The 22,445-nt window shown below is 41.2% G+C and overlaps 1 protein-coding gene across 34 annotated transcripts in view; it reads left to right on the forward strand.

Annotated features, from left to right (window-relative positions):
• EPB41L3 (erythrocyte membrane protein band 4.1 like 3) overlaps positions 1 to 22,445 on the forward strand; it is a 144,981-nt gene that overhangs the window by 116,851 nt on the left and 5,685 nt on the right. For 11 of the 34 annotated variants that reach the window (XM_040586064.1, XM_040586059.1, XM_040586058.1 and 8 more), the window contains exons 12-24: positions 1,257 to 1,477; positions 5,160 to 5,726; positions 9,836 to 9,889; positions 11,780 to 11,815; positions 11,983 to 12,048; positions 12,530 to 12,721; positions 16,133 to 16,207; positions 16,621 to 16,722; positions 17,467 to 18,195; positions 18,730 to 18,852; positions 19,357 to 19,746; positions 20,956 to 21,087; positions 22,154 to 22,252. In XM_040586064.1, coding sequence (XP_040441998.1) covers positions 1,257 to 1,477; positions 5,160 to 5,726; positions 9,836 to 9,889; positions 11,780 to 11,815; positions 11,983 to 12,048; positions 12,530 to 12,721; positions 16,133 to 16,207; positions 16,621 to 16,722; positions 17,467 to 18,195; positions 18,730 to 18,852; positions 19,357 to 19,746; positions 20,956 to 21,087; positions 22,154 to 22,252 — 2,786 coding nt within the window. The remainder of the gene's footprint in view (positions 1 to 1,256; positions 1,478 to 5,159; positions 5,727 to 9,835; positions 9,890 to 11,779; positions 11,816 to 11,982; positions 12,049 to 12,529; positions 12,722 to 16,132; positions 16,208 to 16,620; positions 16,723 to 17,466; positions 18,196 to 18,729; positions 18,853 to 19,356; positions 19,747 to 20,955; positions 21,088 to 22,153; positions 22,253 to 22,445) is intronic. The other 23 variants (XM_040586060.1, XM_040586063.1, XM_040586061.1 and 20 more) reach the window with 23 other exon arrangements.

Below are 22,445 nucleotides of genomic sequence, written 5' to 3' on the forward strand. Positions count from 1 at the left end.
TTTGATTTAAAAGTACTAGTGACAAGCCTTCTTTTCTCCCCCTAAAGGTGCTGCTTGTCATTAATTATTTTGGAATCTTCTAATTCTGATGTGCTTCTTGCTCGTTACCAAGCAACTGGTGACCTGATTGCTGTGCATGTGTCTCAAAGCAGAAAATATCCTTCTGCATTATTTTGTTTGTAACATCTAAACAAGATGTCTTTCTCCACTCCCTTTGTTTTCACCCACCCTCTAAGCTTATTTCCAAGAGACAAGATACCCGAAATGCTTTTCCCCAGCATTTGCTAGACTCTGCGAGGTTTTTATGATGTTAATTTGCCTAACTGCAAATGGGGAAAAGAGGTTTTTTAATCAATGCTTATGATTTCTTCACTAATCTTGTTACTGTAACACAAATGTGGCTGTAACATTCTGCATTGTGATTACACTGTGATCCTGGCCCTGTCATGTTACAGATGCCAGAAACTACAAATTTGAATAGTCCTGTTGACTTAGAAATCAGTTACGCAATAGTCAAGAGCAGGATCTGGGTTTATATTAATGTTTTGATTAAGTCCTAGCTGGAAATTTGCTGTTTATTTGAAAACAATTTATATATATTTAAGTTTGCTGAATTATGGAATGTTTACTTCTTAAAATATTCTGGTTTGGTCCACTGAATTGAATGCCATCACTTCCCAGAATTTTTTAGGATAATGAGCTCGCTTAACTAGCAGACTTTAATACTCGATAACACAAAGATCCCATTTCTTGATTCTCAGACATTATGCCTGTGTTATATCAATATTGTCATTTCCTGTAATGCAGCACGTTACTTACCATGCATTTGATCTGCATTGTTAGATTCTGACAGATTTAAAAAAAATCTCTTCCACCCCCATGGCTGATGTCATAGCTGGTTCTCCTTATGTTTCCTGCCTGATAACTGTGGCAACACGTTGATTTTTTTCTGATGTTTTACTACAGTAGCACTTTTAATGGCTTGCTAACATTTAACAACTGTGTAATGCGCACATTAGCTACAGTAATGTGTGTATACACATGCATAATATATATTTATGCATATAAAAGCTACAAGCTTTATTTCAAGTACACATTTTGTTTAAATGTATGCACATGCTTCTGGTTTCCTGAAACACGATGTAGTTGTGTTTTCAGCAATATCTGAAATGTTTTACTAACCCAGCTTTTTAATTTTATGCAGCTTCTCAGCAAAAGCTATTTCAGACTTTCCCTCTTTAAATATTTGCTTTTAGCATCAGTGAATGAAAACCATGAAATGTACATGAAGGATTCTGTGTCTGCTGCAGAGGTTGGTACTGGCCAGTACGCCACAACAAAGGGCATCTCTCAGACCAACTTGATAACCACTGTGACTCCAGAGAAAAAGGCAGAAGAAGAGAAAGATGATGAAGAGGGCAAAAAGAAAAGAGCAGAGGAAGTCACCCCGGTCTCGGCAGTGCGCCATGACACTAAGGTAGAGTTTTGAGGGTTTATTAAACTGACTGGCCTGGAGAGTGCTCAGAGAAATGCAGAATTGTTCAGGAGGGAGGGAGGAGATACCTCGTTCTGTGAAAGGAAACTGGAATATACACGGTTGTATGTACGTGTATATACATGTCTTGAATCAATAGTTTTACAGTCCTTTTGCATTTCACATACAGTTGTAAAAGTTAGTTCCTGCCTCGGACTGTTTTTTGAGATCTGTTTAACAGCTAGCACAGTGGTTTTTACAAGGCATGCAAGAGCTCTTCGGGAAATACCCAAAAGTAGCCTGGCAGCACATGGTTTGTTCCTTTGGTCTTCAGTCATATTTTGACTTTAGTATGGTCGTCATGTTTGGGGTTTTTTTTGACAAGGCAACAAAATACTGCGTTCTTGTATGTAGCTCTGTGCTTTAAACAATTGTATTTTTCTCATTTACTTCTCATTTACTTCTCATAATGCTCTGTTTCCTTGCATGTATTGCAATGAGCAATTTTCTCTATTAACTTTGGGGTATTAATATATTAGTATAAGCTTTTTTTTCTGGCTTACAAAAGCATTTGCTTCCCTTCTTTGAAGTTTTGCATTGAAGAAAACTGTTTTTATTGATGATTCTTTGCTCAGTTGTTAAATTTTATTCATCCCTCACCATCTCCAATCTCACCACCACTGCATACATGTAGACACATGGCTGTACATTATATCTACTGAGTTACTAAGACAGGGTAAATCACCAAGGGGACAGAGAAGATACTGAATTGCAGAGATTGACAGTGAAGAGAATTAAGGTAGAATCAGAAAAGATAGGGTGTAAAATGTCCTGTGTTTCTTTTACATTGAGAAGAAAAAAGTATATGAAATAATCTAAGATAACATTCAAAAATGTACTGTGGAATGTACTTGCTAAACAAGTAAGATTTACCCTCTTCATTTATGAGGAAAAACTTTATGTATACCTTTACATCCACAAAACTGTCATGTGTACAAATGTTAGAATCTGAACTTCTAGCGTTATTGTATAAGGCCAGAAAGAGCTACATAGCTAAAGGATCAAGTCCTCAAAAATAGTTGCAATTAAGGTACCAAAAATCAGAAACGAACTGAATTACTGAAAATTGCAGATGAGAAAAGATTTTCTTTTGAAAGTGTGCGCTGTAATTGTAGCATTAAAAAAAATAATCTCTGTAAAAATTAACTGGGGTCCTGAAACTATTAATTTCTGCATGGAGAAACCGATGAAAATCGGATATGCAGAAAATATCCAATAGAAACTAATTTTGTTCCAAGTGTTTGTTAATTTAGGTCAATGGAAAGATCAGCTGCATTTTGAAGATTATCTGTTCCTTATGTATGGCTAGAAATAATCAAATATCTCTTTAGGAGAATATTTTGATGGTACTTAAACCTGGACAAATGAATGATTTTTACACCCACTCAAGAGGTGGGTTCTGTTTAAACCATCTGTTAATGGAGCTTCGGTTCTATAAGCATATAGAGATCTCAGTCATGTGTCCAGTGGACTTGCTAACAGCTTTGTCATTCAACATACAGAAAATGGGGTCTCAAGAAACACAGGACAAACTTGAAATCAAATTCCTATTTAAGGCTATTTAATTTTTATAGATAGGTTTTCAACTTTTCCACTAAAGATATTTTTCCTTTGTTTTATCCATATGTATTTAAGTGCCAGAAGTTATTCTAAATAGTAACACTGAGAAGATGTCAGTCAGTGAATAGTCTGTATTAGCGAAGAATAAATTTACTTTGGCTTTTTTGCCTTTACAATATAAAGAGAAGTTCTGTGTATTTAGCTCACATAAAGTCCTGTGAGTCCATCAGCATTACATTTTGACTTGAGCTTACTACATTGAGCCCATAAAGAAGACATTTGTAAGCAGTTTGAAGTTAGGCTTGGTTTTGATTGCTGAATTTTGGAATACAGGTTGTCTGAACTGACAGATTGGTTTTTTAGCTGTTCTGGTTAGAGAAGAGAGAAGCAATATATTAAGAGGAAGGGAAGGAGCTCCTTTGTGTAAATATTGGGCTTAAATCCCATTCCTACTATTAATATACCTGGTACAGATTAGGCTTAGTAGCTAGCATTGCTGCAGCCTGTGTCTAAGATTTGGATCCTGCTTGTTGGCTCAGATTTGGCACCAGCTTGTACAGGCAAATGCTGTTCTGGCTTTGAAGACATTTTGCTGCTTAGAGCTGGGAGTGGCAGTGGGGCTGAATTGCCTTTTGTAGCTCCTCAGGGAAATGCATGGTGTATGGAGCAGCTCAGGCGCTTTGGGGTTGGGCATGGAGCCAGTGTGCCACTTCAGCTAAGTGTGCCTAGTTGACTTTGGCCAAAACATCCCAGATCCATCAGCATCACGGCAGGTCTGTTGTACTGGGATATTTTGATGGTGATGGTGGTTGTTGTCCTTCTAAAGAGCAGTCGTGGATGCCCACAGGGAGCTTGTTAGGTGACAGTCACCCCTCCTGCTGAATCACCTCTCTCTTCCTACCGATATTTTGTCCTTGAATGACCTTAAAGACTGATTGAATGCCCTATAAGTGGTGTATCAAAGCAAATCCTGCTTGTTGGTAGCCAGCGTTCTCTGCACTGTGGTAAAATTTGTAGCAAAGGTGCTGGGTACCTTTTTACCTCTTCGCTGTGGGTAAAGAGTCGCCTTCTGACTATGAGGAGATGTGTCTGTGCGGGGCACGGACCGCGCTCTGGTCAGCCCATCACAGGATCCCCGGCGAGAGAGCATGGCACCTGCCTGGCCAAAACCCTCAGCTCCCTTCTTTCAACTTGCTGCTGAAGCGGTGGGGTGCAGCGTAGAGGGGCAGCGGGGTGCATGGGTGGGCAGGGGCCAGCCCCCCAGCGCTGGCTGCTCTGGCCCGTGGCGGGCAGCGGGGAGGGCAGGGCTGTGGGGGTGCCTGGCAGTGGCCAGCCTGGGCGGTGATGGCAGCTCTGCTGAGGAGCTGGTCAGGCTGGAGTGCGTGTTGAGCCAGTGCAGTTTTTTCCATCAGTAACAGCTGACATGCGGATTTATGCCCCCCTAAACCAGAATGTGTTGTAGTTAGGTTTAGGACCTAGGTATTATATTTTTAATAAAATATTGTCATGGAAGAATTTGGGCACATAGAGTTTTAAGATCCTTGGAGTTTTTATTACTACTGCTGAGGCCGACCAAGGCATAGATGGGAAGCATCTGGCCCCCAGTGGGTCTCCTCATGACCGGAGGCGTGCTGTCACAAAGCAGTGTTGGTATTGGAAATACGTTCCCTCGTTTCTTTGTTGCTTTCCATGTACCTCATGTTTGAAAGCTCCTTATGGTGTGAATCCAGTCTTACAGTAAGTGGAAATTGGCAGCACCTGGAATCTCACATACGGCTGTGAAGGTTTTTATGTAAATCATGTGCTGCAGATGACTAGACAAATGCTGAATCAAGAAGTTGTCTTTTGTAAGCTGTAGCCCTGATTCACTAATACTTGTGGTGTGCGGCACGGAAACATGCACCATTTAACTCAGGGGAAAGCTGTGGTGTTAAAATACTGTTTATAATTTTATATATATATATATATATATTATTTATCATCACAGAAGTAAATTAACTAATTACAGTTTTCTTTTTGTCCTTTTGCTTCTGCGCCTTGTTTGCTGCTCTTTCTCCGTCACCAGCCATCTTTGCTTGGCACTGACTCCCACCACCCCTCACCGTCCTCTCAGCCTGGCCCCCATGTATCTTCAGCAAAGCTTCGCAGGAGATGCAAGGAGAGCGCCAGACCAAAGCCCTTAGGTTGTGAGGCGCTGAAAGAGAGTGCTCCAAAGCACGGCGAGTCGGAGCCAGACTCTGACAGAAAGGGGCGAGTTTGCTCCACCGAGCAAGACGTGGCTTTCGGCTATAAGCAAAAAGCCAGCAAAGGGGGAACGCTGTTTTCCTTCTCCTTGCAACTTCCAGAGTCATTTCCTTCCCTCCTGGATGACGACGGCTACCTGTCGCTCCCTAACCTCTCCGAAACCAACCTCCTGCCTGCCAGCGTGCAGCACTACCTTCCCATCCGCTCCCCCTCCCTGGTGCCTTGCTTCCTCTTCATTTTTTTCTTTCTGCTCTCTGCCTCTTTCTCAGTGCCATACGCCCTCACTCTCTCCTTTCCTCTGGCTATGTGCCTCTGCTACCTGGAGCCCAAGGCGGCCTCCTTGAGTGCCTCACTTGCCAATGACCTGAGTGACAGTTCAGAGGAAGAGGTGTGTACCTCGGCATCGAACACACTCTTTTTCGTGTTCAGTGCTTCAGTCCTAACCAGTGTTAGATTGCTGCAATAGTGGTCCTACTTTCAGAGCCTCATTTCTGTCTGTGCTGATATGTTAGAAGGGGTGGTTTTGGTTTTGGGTCGGGTTTTTTTTTCAGTTTGGGGGTTGTGGTTTTTTTCTTCTTCTTTATTTTTTCTTTTCTCGTGTTGGGAGTGCAGCTTGGGGCCCAGGGTTAGGCACAACACTGTGTGGAAGTGGCTTGTTTGAACTGTGTCAGCTGATGCAAAGTGACTTGCACTGAACAAATTGCCACTGATACTATATCTGAACCCACCAAGACCTTTTTCTTCCCCCTATCACTTTATCCTAGGGTTAGAATAGTTATCTAGATAGTGGGTATCAAGTACAATTTCCTGCATCATTAAATATACATGCATATATACGCGTATGTATTTACATTATATTTGTATAACTAGCTAGCAGTAATAATGAGCGCCCTCACCAACTTCAGCATCTTCAAAATTCAGGTGAACTCAGCTTTTTGCAAGAGGCTATCGGCTGTAGCCCCAGCCTAGAAAAAGGCTTTCTGGTCCAGCAAAACCTGGATCTGGATTTTCAGCCTTGATCCCATCTCTGCTGCAGATTAAATTGTTTTCCCATGCTTAAATCCAATATATCAGTGAGAGGTCAGATTGGGACAGCTGTTCCACAGCTGTTGGGGCAGCATGCCATGTGGGCAGTCTTGATGTTTGCAGTTTTCAGTCAGCATTACCAAAACCAATGCCTCAAGCCACCTGGGTTATCACAGGCAGATAAACCAACTGCTGTAGGAGTCCACAGTGGTTCTGGGATCTGTGGATTGATACTACATCCAGAAGAAGGAAAGGAACCTGCTTGTTTAAGTAACAGAGTAAGTGGCATCTGAGTCTTTGCTGGTGCCTAGTTATTCTTTGTTGACAGAATAAAATGAATGTATTTTTTCCTTGTTTTTCCTTTTCCCCCTTCATCTTCAAATGCAAAAATATGGGTTTGCTTTGTATGTAAAAAAAAAATAGATGATCACAGACCAGTTGGCCGTTTGTAAAAAGCCATCTTGGCCACTTGTCGATGCCATTGCAGTAGTTGTCTTCAATAAACCAGCTTCCTCATCTAAACATTTGTGTAATCTGCCGCTGTTGGTTTTGTAAGACTTGGTGCAGGATTTCATTTCCTTTTTATGGAAAGTCAAAAATTGCATCAATTTATTTTGTAAAAACATTGTCTTTAGATGCTTTTGGCTCTGTGGTGCCTAACAACCAAATAATATTGTGCAATTTCTGATAAAAGGCATCCAAAATGTTGCTCTTTCATTTTGTGTCCTCATTCTGAGATAGCATTTAGGTCTCAATTTGCATTAGCTCTGCACTTGGATTAATCTAATAGCAATAACAGCATTAATACAGTGCCAGCTCCAGAGGCAATACCGAGGCAGTGTTTATGTAACACATTGGTCTGTTCTGCTTTCGGAAATGAGCACTTCTTTTTGTTAGTAAAGTTAGGAAGTATTGAGCATAAAAACTTATAAAATAGGCTTTTTAGTGTCGCTCTTTTACGAGGGTAATTACTCTGGCAGTGCTTCCTGGCAGACAACACAGACTTGTGCCTAATCCAGGGGGTATTTCTTGTTCAAAATCTTGCATGAAAGTGAATATGTTTTAAATTTGGGCATGTCTGCATTACATTGGCAAAACAAATCACAGCAATTATGATTGCAAGTTAGAGGAGGTGCAGCTGCAGCATTGCAGGAGATCGCTGCCTTCCTTTCCTGCTCACTCCCTCGCCTGCCCACAAGCCCCAGCAGCAGCTGCACTGCAGCCCGCCTCGGAGCTGAGCCCCAACTTTCATACTCTCCACTCCCAAGGAGACCTGTCCTGCGCAGCCTTAATTCACCATTCCCTGCTCTGCGATAACCCCAGATCGTTATTTCAAGTACTTCAGTAATGCTGGCTTCAACTCCACAGCTGTTGATTGGCTTATTAGCAGACATATGTTGCAATAAAGTGAATTTTATGCCTTATTTAGGATTTCGTTGCTGCTATGGTAAAAGAAATAGGAAGCTTTCCCCCTCCCCAGTTCACAAAAGATTGCACACAGTGATGTAGAAGGCTACAGCCAGCATCCTGAACCAATCTCATACCTTGTTGAGCTCTGTTCTCCCTTCAGCAGTGCAGCTGGAGACAGTCCGTGCAGAGACAGAACCTCTCCCCTTAGATTTCATTAGCTTCTGTGTTTGTACCTTAGCAGCTAATATTTCTATTGATTTTTCTTTAATGTTCCCAGCTTCAAGTTCTTAAATGAACCCTGTGTGCCAGACTCACATGTTACATTGCCTTAACACAAATATTTTAATTCCTTTTAAATGCCTAGATTCGTTAATTCTTTTTTTATAATGAAATGACAATGCATAGATTTTTTTTTTGTATTGCCATACCTTTACAATTGCTTGTAATTTTATAAAGATGTGAGATCCTTCACTAATAAAGATACAATTTTCTAGCACTTCAGTGAAAGCAATCTGACTAGCTAGATAGACTATTTTGGCCTTACAGTTTCATTTAAAAATAAAAGTCTGTCTAGTGAGTGGTTATCTCTTGAAAAGTTGCATGCAACTTGCAGTCGTGCACTTACTGAATAGTGCAAAATGCCTGCTTATTCTTCTGCCTGTCATACAAGCAACACAAATTATTCAAAGGAAGGAACAATAGACAACAAAGCAAAGAAAAAATATAAAAAAGCAGTTTTGTGCGATGCTGGAGTTTTCAGAAAATGACAGAAGATAGAAAATTCAAAGTTAAGACTGATACTCCATCCTTCAGGAGGTTGCTTTTTTCTTGTTCCATACTGATGTGATTTGAGGATGAGTTGTATTGTCCTAGCTTTAAATTACCTGCCTGGGTTACTTCAGATTATCGAAGGACCACAGAAAATCACTAATCAAAACCAGAGCTTTCACTGATGTTAAAACAACTTGGATGTGCCAATCTGGGGGAGTAGGGAGCACTGCCTTTGCTTACTAGTTTTCCATAAGCTTGCATAATATCAAAAATAGTCATTTGAACTCTCTTCTCAGCCTGTAGTAATCTATGCTCAAGTCTCTGTTTACTAAATCTCAACACTTGCACTCTCCACTAAAATGTTCTTCATGGTGTCGAGCAAAGCAGGGATAGATTAGACTGTGCAATGCTGTGCTTTGTTTCATTTTTATCACTCGTACCTAGTAAGTGTTTTGTTTTGGGTTTTTTTTTTTGGGGTGGGGGAGTTACTTTTATTTTTATCCTGCTTTCATCCATATTCTTAAATGGAATGAGAAATATTTTTGATTCTTTTAATGGCAGTTTTCTTTCTTTTTACAATTGTTAACAATATCAGCTGCACTTTATTGGAACCGAGTGGGATCTGAGCCTTGCCATTACTCCACAGACAGACAGTAGAAGGGCTGGGGGTACGGTTATTTGAACTCCTTGTTAATGCAGACAGCCTCATGGTGTATAAATATGGAGACAAGAACAACTTCCGTACAAATGAGGGGCTGAAAGTCAGGTGACTGTTAAAGTAGCCTTTTTTTTATTATTTTATTTTTAATTATCTTTTCCCCCTCCAGATAAAACGTTAATCACCACATTAATCTATATTGGCTAGAAAAAAAAATCTGATCATTTCCTTAAAAAAAAAAACATGGGAGGAAAAGCTGGTTTAGAAAATATTAGCTTTTTTTTTTTCCCTGAGTTCTTTTAAAGCCACCTGGCTTTCTTAAGAAAAAAAATATCTGCTATTCAAATAACACTTTCCCAGTAATGTCTTGTTTGGCTTATAAATTTGTTCCAGTAAAGCCATATACTGTGTACAGTACGCCTCGAGTCTTCCTCTGAGTCTGTTCTGTTTACTAATATAGCATTTTTATTTTGCTTCTTTGACTTGTGCGTGGTTTGAAAAGCAATGCTAATGCAGTTCACAGGGATGTTGAATTTAACAGTTCCCCACGTGAGCCGTGTGTACTGATGAGCTGGGTTTATTCTTTATTCCTGCCTTCCTCTTGGGACCCGGTTACTTGTCTAACCAAATAGACTGACAGTGAGCAGACGGATACTGCAGCTGATGGTGAGACCACTGCCACCGAGGTTTGTACAGTCGCCGGCACCCAGTTATGGCAGGGGAGAGCGTTGTACCTCATCTCTTCCCGACCCCGGGCGTGAGGGCTAAACCGCATGTCTCCTACAGCCGCTCAGGATCCCTCTCTGCGCGCGTGTGCATGTGCGTGCCTGCGGGCCTGAGAGTTTTGCCCGGGGAGCTGAGTTTTCAGTGCTGCCTGCGGGTTCCTCTGTTTCCCGTGTTCAGGTTGGAAACCGCAAGGCTTCTGTGCTGTGCAGATAGCCGGGCAGTGGCAGTGTCACCCACACCAATGCTGCTCACCTGGCTGGTCATGCTGGCCAGATTGTGCCCTGGGTTTTTCTATTTGCTTCTTTGCTCTTACAATCTGCAGCCTGTGTGAGAGAGGAGCGGGGAAAGACAGTAAAAAGCAGTTTTCCAATTTTCTGGATAAGGGTATTTCCACATTATAAATATCTGTTTTCCTTGAACGTAACTTCACGTGTCATCTTCACATCTCGCCACCGGTAGTCCAGGTATTGTGTTCAGAGGAGGAATGTAAAAAAATTTACCTTTTCCTTGCACTGAGAAGCCTTGTATCCACAACATGGTACATCGACTGTGCAGGCAGATTCAACCCTATGTGACTCCAGTGAAGTGCATATAATGCTTTCATAATTAATATGGTTGCAGCTGCAAACATGAGCTGAATTTGGTCTGACATCTGGTAGAAGACAGAGTCTTACCACAAACACTACTGTAGGTTTTCAGTAGGACCTCATTAATATTTCAGACTGTTAAAATTATCAAGGAAAAATTCTCGGCCTGACACGTCAGGACAATTCAGCCTCGGCAGTAAACAGAATAGATTTGAACTGAGTTATAAAGTAAACAGCAGATTTTCCCATGGGTCATTTGATTAATCAGGACTATATGAAAAATTGACAATAGAATCCTGGCACAAGCATTAAAAGAATCCAAACGGAGCAACAACATAAAGTCTGCAGAGAGGAGTCAAGAGTACAGAATGCTTTGAAATGCCTCTTGCATTCTATAGCTTCAGGCCTTGAGCCCTACAGAAAGTAAAACATAATCCTAAATCCGTAACATTTAAAATGTTCCGTTTATTACTCAAAAATGCATGACAGTCTCCCTAGCTGCCATCTTTATTTGATGGGAGAAGATTTTGTGAACCTCAGTTTTCCTTAGGGACACCTCATTTTCAAAACATGTGGTGTACTTGCCATCCAAAAATTCGCCCTCAGAAATGGGGCTGCTTGGGCAGTGCTTGTTGCATTGCTTTTGGAAATGTCAGCTGAAGTGAACCCAATGTGTGTGCCATTCCAGAAGGGCATCGCAGATAAGACTTAAAAAAATACATACAGGCTAAATATGAAGTAGAATAATAAAAATACAGAAAGGGACTGAAGTCAGGGAAATACCATTTTAAGCAAATAAGATGTGCTTCATTCTGTAGAAAGTGTTGCAGGTTGTTCACTTGTGCTGAGTTTATGCAAAGCTTTGCCTGTGGCCCAGGAGATGTCATATGCCTAAACTCTGGGATTATGGACTTCCAAAGAATTTGCTGTTGCCATTCGGTGCTAAACCAGCCATATCTCGGTGAAAAGGTCCAACTGCTGCTCCCTAACTAGAGAACCTATGAACATGGCGTGCACCGATATTTATAAACGGAAAATGTTTAAAACTTCTTCATTCACAAATAACAAATTTGAGAAGAGGAGGCTTGCTCTGAGTTAGGAGAGCCATGCAAAGACAGCCAGTGTGTCTACTCCTTCTCCTTAAGTGCTTAACGTAGAGAAAATGTGATTTTAACCTAGTGTGTTCCTCTCACCGATTCTTGTAAATCCTTTGGTCATGCGAGTGGGTAAGGTGTTGTTTTCCAATCTTTCTCATGCTGGCAGTCGGATCAAGAGGAGGATGGAGATCTAAAGGCACAGGTACAGAAACAAAAGACCTAGATGTTGCTCAAGTATCAATGTTGGAGGTGATCACCTCTCTCAGCATGTTATTGTCACTTCTCTGTGAAGAAATGTGTAGAAAGAGCATTTTGTATCCTTTCGATACTATGTCCCTTACCTTTCCCTTTCTTTTTCACTTCTTTCAGAATAGTCTGATTAAGCGAATACAGGGTGAAAATGTGTATGTCAAACATAGTAATCTTATGTTAGAGGTTGGTATTGGTATATACCAGTGCATGCACGTACATGTGTGTTAGTTTTAGTGGTAAACTGTGAATCTGCACTATGATGCATGAACTGTGTATTCCCACCTGCTAATAAATGAACTAGATATTTTTTTTCCCTCAGATTATGATGACTCCTCTAACTTGTACTATAAATATAGATATGTGTGCGCGTATATGTGTGTGCATCCACGCGCATATGTATGTTCGTTTGAAGCCTCTTTATCAGGTGTAAATTGTAGCAATATGGATAATCTTTAAAAGAGTATATTTATACTCACTTGTATGAGATATGCTGTGCTGTATCTTTCAAAATGCCACATTTTCACAGAGTGTTGTGTTAGTGCTGTGCTCCCCAGCTCCCTGAGATGTTACTTCCCTCCTTACTAACCAAGTTGTGTGTTTTGGCTCTAAAATTTGGTTGGCTTAGGATGTATTACAAACTGCTCTATTCTTTTAAAATGTCCAGGACCTAGACAAAACCCAGGAAGATCTGATGAAACATCAGACAAATATAAGTGAGCTGAAACGCACCTTCTTGGAAACCTCCACAGAAACGGCTGTGTCTAATGAGTGGGAGAAGAGGCTTTCCACATCTCCCGTTCGGCTTGCAGCAAGGCAGGAGGAAGCTCCCATGATTGAACCACTAGTGCCTGAAGAGGTCAGCATGAGCTGAAAGGCTTCATTATGTATCTGTCTACTGGTTTTTACTTAGGATAGCTGGCAGTAGATTAGAGGCCATAGTCAGAGGCCATTCCCCACTTGCAGATGCTTCCTTTTTTCAGGACTCAGGCTCTAGCAGCAAAGATGCAAGGAAGAACAGGGTACCTGTTTTAAATATACATATATTCAGTGTATGAAATTCACTATAAGCTGTGTGGCAGATTTGGGTCTCTCTGAGAGTGTGAAACACAGGCTTCGTTACAGGTTCGGTGAGCTTGAAAATGTGCAGCTGTGCGTGAAAGAAACCATGAAAGTGATGGAGATAAAATTTAAATAATGGTGACTGGTTGGGAGCAGCGGTATAGCGGAACGGATGGGTGTGCAGTACCAAGCTTGACAAGAAAATACAGAGCAAAGGGCAGAACTCTCTCAGTCTTTGACGACAGGGAAGAAATAATGATGATACAGTCATCATTACATAGTCTAAATAATTAGACCTGCTTGGCCAGTTCTATAAGGGAACCAATAGTTGCTGCAGTCTGCTGTATACCGTTTCATTGAAGACACAGTGCAGATTGCTAAGCGTGTGCATTTTCATGCAGTGTGCATGCACGAAAAAATCTTGCTCACTGTGCAGTCTTGAAGTGTTTGCAAGAAACTTGCAGATTAAAAAACTGCCTTTTATTTAATTTTTGGGTAGATTAGGAGATGTGGAGTTAACAACGTAACACTCATGTTGCCATAAAATACATGGATCTTCAAAAAAGCAAAGTGTCTTGATTTAAATCCAGTGGAGCAGAAAGAAATATGCTTATGTGGTCTGCATGAAGATTAGTTTTTTCATTCTGTTGTGGATAGGTATCTGGTTTCTGTCTCACAGGAGTTATCTGTATGGTTACCACTTGTTTTTAGCATTGCAGACCAATAAATGGACATGAGATGTACTTCTGTCCTCCCAGCACTGATGTAATGTTGTAAGCAAGTCAGCAAAAATAGGCTGGAAAGTATAACTTGGAAGAGTCTTCTGCCTTCCCACCTGAGCGGTTGGCATTGCAGGCCCACAGCTCTCTGGGGAAGGGAATCTCAGGAGGCACGCAGATAGCCCACGACAGCTTTCTCTCTTAGGGGAAGGTGTGTTGCCAAGGAAAAGGCCCCAGTTCATCTTTCCCACATTATACCCATCTAGCCAATGGCTGATAGAGGCATCAGGCATGCATTGGAGTGGCCATCAAGTTGGATTAAAATACCTAAAAAGCAGACTTGGTGCCCAAAGTTTACCCTTTGAAGAAAGTGCTGAGGAGTCTTAATGTTGCTCCTACTTTCTTGTTCAGGAATCATAACAGGTCCTACGACCATGTTAGATGGTTGTAGTTGAAAATGTGTGGGTTTTTTCCTTAAAAGTAAAACTATAAGTATAATGAACAGGAGGCATTTAACATATTAAAGCTGTAAGGAATTGTTGAAAAGGGAGCAGCTGGCTAGATGAGCCTGAATCAGAGGAGTGCAGGTGAAACAAACTCATAACATACACACACAATTCATTTCATGTCTGTATTACTTTAGAAATTTAATAGCAAATGTTAGTTAAAATGCACAAGCAGTAGCAAAGCATTACACAGTTTTGTAGGCTTCACTGTGAGGAAACACATCCAAATTGAACCATTCATTTGGAAAGGAAAAGGACAAGGGTTATCTTTATCTGGTATCACTTCTCTTACTGGAAGAAAAGACTTGCTCAAAAGCACTGTCCAGTTACTGTGTCTTACAATCATCTAAGTCAACTACACCTGCCCCACAGAATCTCATCCAAATGAAGGCATTTCTGTGGAAAAAATGTGAGTGGATTTGAGCTGTCAGAGCCCAACAGTGCAGTGACTTCTGGCACTAAGAGAACCCTGCTGTAGATAACATCTGACCGTCCTTTTTGGTCCCACTAAGCAGGATGGTTTCAGAGAGAGGAATTCTTCAGGAAAAGACCTGAAGCCACACATAGGTCAAAAGCAGCACCTTGGTGTCTACTAAGAAATGTGGAGGCAGTAAGGACGGAGAGCACATAGAACTGTTATGTAGTAGCTTCTCATAGTCAAAGATGTTACATGTTTAGCTTGGCATACCCACTTTAAAAATTCATTCAGTGCTGTTAGCTGTAGCTCTTTTGTGTAATAAAACAAGAACAGAAGGTAAAATATGCCTTTTCAAAATGCATACTTTGAGCATTTGGCAGCTTCGTGGTTTTGATCAGTTTGACTTTAAGCCTGTCTTGTTACCAGTCAGTTTCTTACAGTAATAGGGGAAGGACTGACTTTGTTTTTCTTTAATTGTGAAAAGTGTAGTTTTAAATTTCTGCCATAATGGTGGCCGGATAGGTGAGAAAACAAAAGCCATCATATTTACAAATTCCTTGACAATGTTTAATCTGACCCGGATGGATTACATCAGCACTTTAGAATAAAGAAGCTATGCATCTCATTGCAGTCAGGGAGATGAGCCTTTTATCCCTTTGTCTCTCTAGTTTCTAGTTTTGTATCTCTTCCTTTAAGTTTAAAACCTTTCTTCTTGAGTACATGGAGTATACATATTTTAAACAGTACCGTTTTATCCTCCTAGCCATAGTACTTCCATTGGCATGTCTAATAAGCACACTAGCCATTGAAGTGGGTAGGAAGGTTTTGGCAAGAAACCTGCTTTGCTCCACGGGGACTTACTTGCTGTGACCAAATGAAAAAGGTGGCCGTCCCAGAAGCTGAGCTCCAAAGGCTTAGGAGATTGAGCCTTACCAACTTTTAAAACTTTCCCATTTGGTCAAGTTGCAGAGATACTCTTACTATTCTCACAGCGCTGGGAAGGCACTGATAGGATAAAAGCGAGGAGGATTTTCGTATCACATTATAGCAATAATACAGCAATTGGGTTAGCTTCCTGCGTAGGAAAAAGACTCTGAGACATCTTATACCTGTAAGGAGAAAGGAAGAGCTGAAATTTTTGCAGGGCTTACCTGCTGCCTGCTTCAGCAGGGAAGGCTGCAAACTCAGGAAAGAGCTAAGACCAGGGTGAAGGTGGAGGGGCCTGTTCTCGGCTGATGATGGAAGCCATGTAAGTTGGCACCAGACACGGTTAAATGACTAAGATAAGATGAAATGAACACAGGGCATCCACCACCGGGTGTTAGTCAATGCAGTGGGGTTTGTGCTGCGCAAATGGCATGCTTGTGTCTGCTTTGCTTTTGTCACAGAGAGACACCGATTCCCCTTCTTATTGGAAACCTCATTGCTGTAAAATCATTCTGTTTGTTTCCTAATCTACCATGCAATTAACAATTTGTAGAGTAGAGAAATATGACGAGCTATTGCAAAATATAGTGGACTTTATACCCTCCATTTACTAAAACCATTTATTCCCCTGACATTAGACCAAAGAAGAAAGAGAAAAATCAGAAAAACTCATATTTTTGCAGAAGGGAGGTACTACATTCCTTGAATTGCAGGTAAAAACAAATACTACTTTCTTGAAATGCAGTCAGATAGACTGGCAGTGATTTATTATTTTATTATCCTTTTTCCTTTCCAAGCTTCCTTTTTTTTTTTTTAATTTTTAAATATTATTTCATAAGTTCTAGAGAGATTTAATCTGGGGGCCAAAATCTGCGGAATGAGTCCCCTTCAGAGTTTATAGCTTCCTAATAGAGATTGATTTCTCTGCTAGTTAGAAATCTACTTGCACGGTGCTGTTTGTGGATGTTGTTTGCCGTTGTGCATGCATTTCCAGCATAAACCTCACAGAATGTTACAGTGAATGGGGCACTTCTGTCATTAGAATGAATTTCCTTTATACTGTCAAGTGAATGCAGATTATGCTGAGTGATGGTGAACTTTGTATTCTTATTGGTTTTTCTATTAGCCAAGTGTGATAGAGAAGAAGCTGCAGGAAGGAGAATCTGCTGGCACTTTGATTACTTCTCATCAAATCATTATCCAGAAAAGTATTCCATCATCCCTAGAGGTTATTTTTAATTAATTTGATTTTAAACTACCACATTTGTTTAGTTAAATACAGAAGTCATGGTCTTCAGGTCAAATAACCGGATGCTGGTTGCATAGTCAAAGCAAATCACATAGCATATTTGCGTAAGGAGGAAAAAAGGCGTTGCATTAAGTTCCATTCGTAATCTTCAGTAGAATGGCATTTACTGTGTTGTACTGCTCAGTTTAAACAATCCTGAAGGGGGTTGATGTTATTCTATTGAAAACAAGGAAATTCGATGCAGGCTACAGCTACATACAAAGGCATACTATTCTAAAACCTCATCAACAGTGTGTCTGTGACAACTGGGAAACAGTTGAATGGGCTTAGTTGCCCTACTTTTGCGATTTGGTTTTGACTGTAGCATTATGAACCATTGCAATATATGATTTTTAACCTCAGGATGATTCCGATCATAATTTTAAATGACACACTAGAATGCTGTTCTGCTTCATATTAATACAGAAACAGTGTGGCAAAAGTAATTTTTTGTGTCCACATTATATGGGCCTCTAAGGGGAGGGAATATGGAATGAAATCATACTTTGCCTAAGGTGATTGTTTATTTGTTTGATGACTACTGTAAGAGGTACAGTGGTAAAAGTTGTTATATGCTTTCAGAAGAGGCAGCATTGATTTCTTAAAAGTCTTCATTCTTTAGTGCTCCAGAAGTATAGATAAACCTTCAGCTATTCTAATTTAGCTTTTATATCTCAAATATAGGGCACTGAGGATTGGGTTATTATAGACAAAATACCCTCTGAGATAGTTGATGGTGAATCGAAAAAAAATCTGGCATACAAAGTAGTGACTGTGAGCAGTAAAACTGCCTTTCCACCTGAGATGTTAAAATCCAGTACCATTCTAATGCAGAGCTTTGAGGACTTGGAAAGTGAAATACAATCCAAAGAGGAGAATAAGCAGAAAATGTTCACCCTAGGAAAGTCCTATGATACTGTATCCGGGAAAATTGTAACCATGACAAGCAAAGCTAAAGAGGGTGAGAAAGCAGTACAGCCTTCAGTAGAAGCTTTGCAAAAAATGGAAAGGGAAGTACAAGAATCTGTGAAAATCATTCCGGTAGTGGCCGAGTATGAAATCCTTGAGCCTGTCACTGATGAGAAAGCCAGGCGGGGATCCGACATGCAGAGCACGAAAAGAAAGCTGTCCGACTCTCTGACACCCATAACGGAAGCAGGATCTCAGTTGCAAAGTCCTGAAGAAGAGAGTTTGAAAAAGACACTAAAGATGGACCAGGATTTGCAGTTACATGGTACACTGGGAAGCTTGCAGCTTGGCAAAGCAGAGAAACACCTTGGCAGTGAAGCTGCAAAAGCAGGGGCGTTTGCCCGGCGAGATAAGAGCCTGTCTGAGTGGAGATATTCCAGAGAACGGCCATTTACCATTGCTACTGCTCACTATGTTACTGAGTCGTCTGCGTCAAAAGTAGTGGTAACAAGTGGCTTTGACTCCATGCCACGGTTTAAAGATTAAAGCATGACTTCTTTTAGGCAACCCCCTCACACCACCCTACCTTTCAGTTCTCTTGCTGCCTGGCTTTATGTTGACAGCAGCCAACCCAGCTTATTTTTTTCCCTCATACTTTGAATCCGTCCCACGGTCTGAAGCAGACATTCTATAAGGCTTTCAGCCTTTCTGGTTGATTTAAAGAACCATCTTACTGAAATGTACTATTGCTGCTGTGGCTTGTTAATAAAAGGAGAAAAAAAAAAAAAAAAAGGGTTTGCTTGAACCAGCAAAATGCCAACGCTAATAACTTATGCTTTGTAACTATTGCTTACTACAGCCATTACAAATCTGCTCTGATTTATTTTCCCATTCTTTTCCTGTTTCCAACCTCTCTGTGCCCCCACAACCTTCTCTTCCTTTCCTCCGTCTCTGCCTCCGGTTTTGGCAATTAATATATCTGTGCATGTGGGTCTGCCTTTCTTCTGTGTATGACTCTACATTTCTTTGTCTATTTAGACTAAGCAGTCCACCAGTCAAAAAACCTTGGATGGTTCAGATATCTTCAGTTTAATAGAGTCCGCCAGAAAACCAACTGAGTTCATAGGAGGGGTTACTTCTACTTCACATAGCTGGGCTCAGGTGGCCGTTTGATTCTCTCCATCAGTATTATAACCACACACCAATTACTTTTGCTTTTCTTTTGTTTCCTGGTTTTGTGCATAACTCGGAACCTATATAACTAATGCATGTATTTGTGTGCCTTTTTCTTTGCTACAATGGACCGCAATAGAAACTTCACTGAAAAGAGAAAAAAACCCACCAGATTTTCTCTCATTTCACTTTATTTTGGTCATTTTGCAGGGTGCTGTATTTTGCCTTTATAAAACTCACGCAAACAATACCAAGTAAAACACTGTGACATTTCTCTTTGCTTTTAAAAATTATGATTCTTGCTTTGTTTTTCATTTCTACTGTTCTGATAATGTTCTGAGAGTGAAAATCCATGCAACGTGAGAGAAATAAACTGGCAAAATGTAATACCCATTTTTTTATTTATGCTCACAGTACATTAAGCTGAGGAGCCATTGCAAGTAGTGTTGCCTGCTTCTGTTGTTGAGGGTTTTTTTTTCTCCTTCCCTGCAGAGAATAGACACGATGACATCTCAGGAGATAACTGGCAGTGAAATGAAACAAGCAGTTCAGCCGCATCAGGATACAGTGAAGAAGGTTGTACAGGAGACAGTAGTTATCGAGGAGAGACATGGGATGGATGTGCATGCAAGCGGGGATCCTGCTAAAGCGGCCAGACTTGCACTGGATGCCCAGGCTGCAGCGGTGGCAGTGGCTGCTGGCATGAAGGGGAAGGAGGGCTCTGCCGGGACTCAGGGGGCGAAGGAGGAAAAAAGGGAGGAGGCTGGGAAAGCCCTAACCAAACAGGAAGGAGCCGCTGCTGCTGCTTCGTGTGAGCAAGCAGAGGAGCACAGTACAACAGTCCACCTTTCAGAGTCTTCAGAAAGAAAACCTCATTTTGAGGTAACTCGTTATTAAATGGGTCATGTTTGTGCTGGATTGTGAATGTAGGCAGTGCTGGACAAAGTTAATTCCTGTGATGGAAAGCAAAGTGTACCAACCTTGTACGGTTGCATCTTTACAGCAGACAGTTTGTTTCTCTTATTTCCTCCTTGCGTGGCACCTGCAAGGCTTGTTCTGGTTCCCATCATTAGCAAAATGCCATGCATGTTTTGCCTAAAAGCGCTTTTCATGCTACAGAGAAATACCTATTTTGTGGCATTGTATGCAGTGGATGAAAGAATTCAGCTGGCATTCTCTTTGAGAAAGTCCATCAAGATCAGCAAAGTTTGTGTGTCCTCAAAGAAAATATATTGTTTTTTCCATGCTTGGTACAATTGTAAATAAGTGTACTGTGTCTTAAACAACTCAGGTTCCTTATCTTAGCCCCATCAGCATAGTTTCAAGACCTGTTTTGCAGAGGGGTTAAAAAACACTTGTTCTTGCTCTTTTTTTCTGAGAGCTGAATGGAAGACTAAGCCTGGACAGGGATTTTTCTCCTGTCTTTTTAGGAGAATGTAGAATCACAGAATCCCAGAATACTTGAGGTTAGGTGAGACCTCTGAGGTCATCTGCTCCAATCCCTCCTGCTCAAGTAGGGTCACCCAGAGCAAGTTGACCAGGACCATGTCCAGACAGCATTTGAATGTAGAATCATGGAATGGTTTGGGTTGGAAGAGACCTTAAACATCATCTAGTTCCAACCCCCCTGCCATGGGCAGGGACACCTTCCACTAGACCAGGTTGCTCAAAGCTCCATCCAGCCTGGCCTTGAACACTTGCAGGAATATCTCCAAGGTAGGAAGCTCCACAAGCTCCCTGGGCAACCTGTGCCAGTGCTGGGTCACCCACAGAGTGAAAAGGTGTTTTCTGATGTTCACAGGGAGCTTCCTGTGTTTCAGGTTGTGTCCATTGCCTCTTGCAGTGTTTAGATATTTTCTGAAGTTTATTTTCATGAAATAATATATGCTAAATGTTGCCAGCATTATATACACGTATTTGGCACTGTAATGAAGAGTATTCCCTCTCTCTTTTTTTTTTTTTTTTTTTTTTTTGTTAAATGCAGAGCACTTTTTAGTTGTTCCCTCTCCTTTTCCCAAGGAAAAAAAAATGTTCTGAGAAATCCATAAGCTTTGCTAAATGTTCCAATTCCTTTTTTTGTTGTTCACACAGTCACCAGTTGTGAAGACTGAGACTATCAGTTTCAGTAGTGTTCCTGCTGGTGGGGAAAACCTTGAAATTTCAACAAAGGAAGTGCCAGTAGTCCATACAGAAACAAAAACCATTACGTATGAGTCTTCTCAGGTAAGAAATTCTGCAAAAGCCAGGGTCTAATTTAATATGCCCTTAAGGAATCCATGTTTCTTCACCCATCTTTAAGTGTATATCTTAGTGTAAACTGTTCTAAGTTGTTAAAGTATTAAATATTAGCATGAGGAGGTTGTATATAAGAACAGCTTACCCAAGGGTGACTCATGCCCTGGTGTAGGGCCTTTGGAGAACATTGATGAAACTAGATTTCAAAGCCCCAGCTTTTCTTCTGCCCTTCCAGAAGCAAAGGGGAGTCTCCAGATGCAGAAAGAAATACTGACACACGATCACTCTAATAGCAGTTATTTCCCTACCATTAGACACTCACTTTATGACTTTATGAAAAACTTTTGTTTTCAGCTGGGGTAGAGCTGACTTTCTTCTTAGTAGGTGGTGTGTTTTGCTTTTGTGTGAGAATAATGTTGATACCACACTGCTGGCTTTAGTCATTGCTGAGTGATGTTTATGCTAAGTCAAGGACCTTTCAGTTTCTCAGCGTCTGCCAGCGAGAGGGCTGGAGGGGCACGGGAAATTGGGAGGGGACACAGCCAGGACAGGTGACCCGAACGTGCCAAAGGGATATTCTGTACCACAGAATGTCATGCTGGGTATATAAACTGGGGAGAGTTGGCTGATGCCTGCCGATCGCTGCTCAGGGACTGGCTGGGCATCGGTCAGTGGGTGGTGACCCTTGTATTGTGCATCACTTGTTGGGGATTTTTCCCTTCCCTTTGGATTTTACTCTTCTCCTTCTCTTTCATTACAACTGTTGTTAGTAGTAATATGATTATTTTAGTTATTTTATTTCAATTATTAAATTGTTCTTATCTCAGCCCTCAACCCTCAAGCTTTGTCTTTCTCCCGATTTTCCTCCCCATCCTGCTGGGGGGGTGGGGGTGGGGGGAGGGGAGTGAGCGAGTGGCTGCGTGGTACTCAGTTGCCAGCCAGAGTTAAACCATGACAGAACTGTAGAAATAGGGAAGTTCAGCCAGTGCAGTTCTTGCCTCCCTGTGCTCAGGAGCAGGGTTTTGATGGCGGGTTTTCTCTTCTGGTTCCCTAGGTGGATTGCAGTGCTGACTCAGAACCAGGTGTATTGATGAGTGCACAAACTATCACATCTGAAACCACCAGCACTACAACCACTACACATATCACCAAAGTGAGTCTTCAGAAAACAGGGAGCTTTGTTTTTTGGTTTTGGTTGGTTGTTTTTTTTTTATTTCCCACATGGAAGGCTGTGTGTTTTCCTAACTTCAATTCTATCATTTATTTTAAAATATGGACACATGCTTGTGCTTTCTGGACAAAATCCTGTCTGTTTTGGGTACCTGCCTTCACACACCTCTCTTTAG

This window comes from Falco naumanni, chromosome 3 (assembly GCF_017639655.2).
Source record: "Falco naumanni isolate bFalNau1 chromosome 3, bFalNau1.pat, whole genome shotgun sequence".
NCBI lineage: Eukaryota > Metazoa > Chordata > Aves > Falconiformes > Falconidae > Falco > Falco naumanni.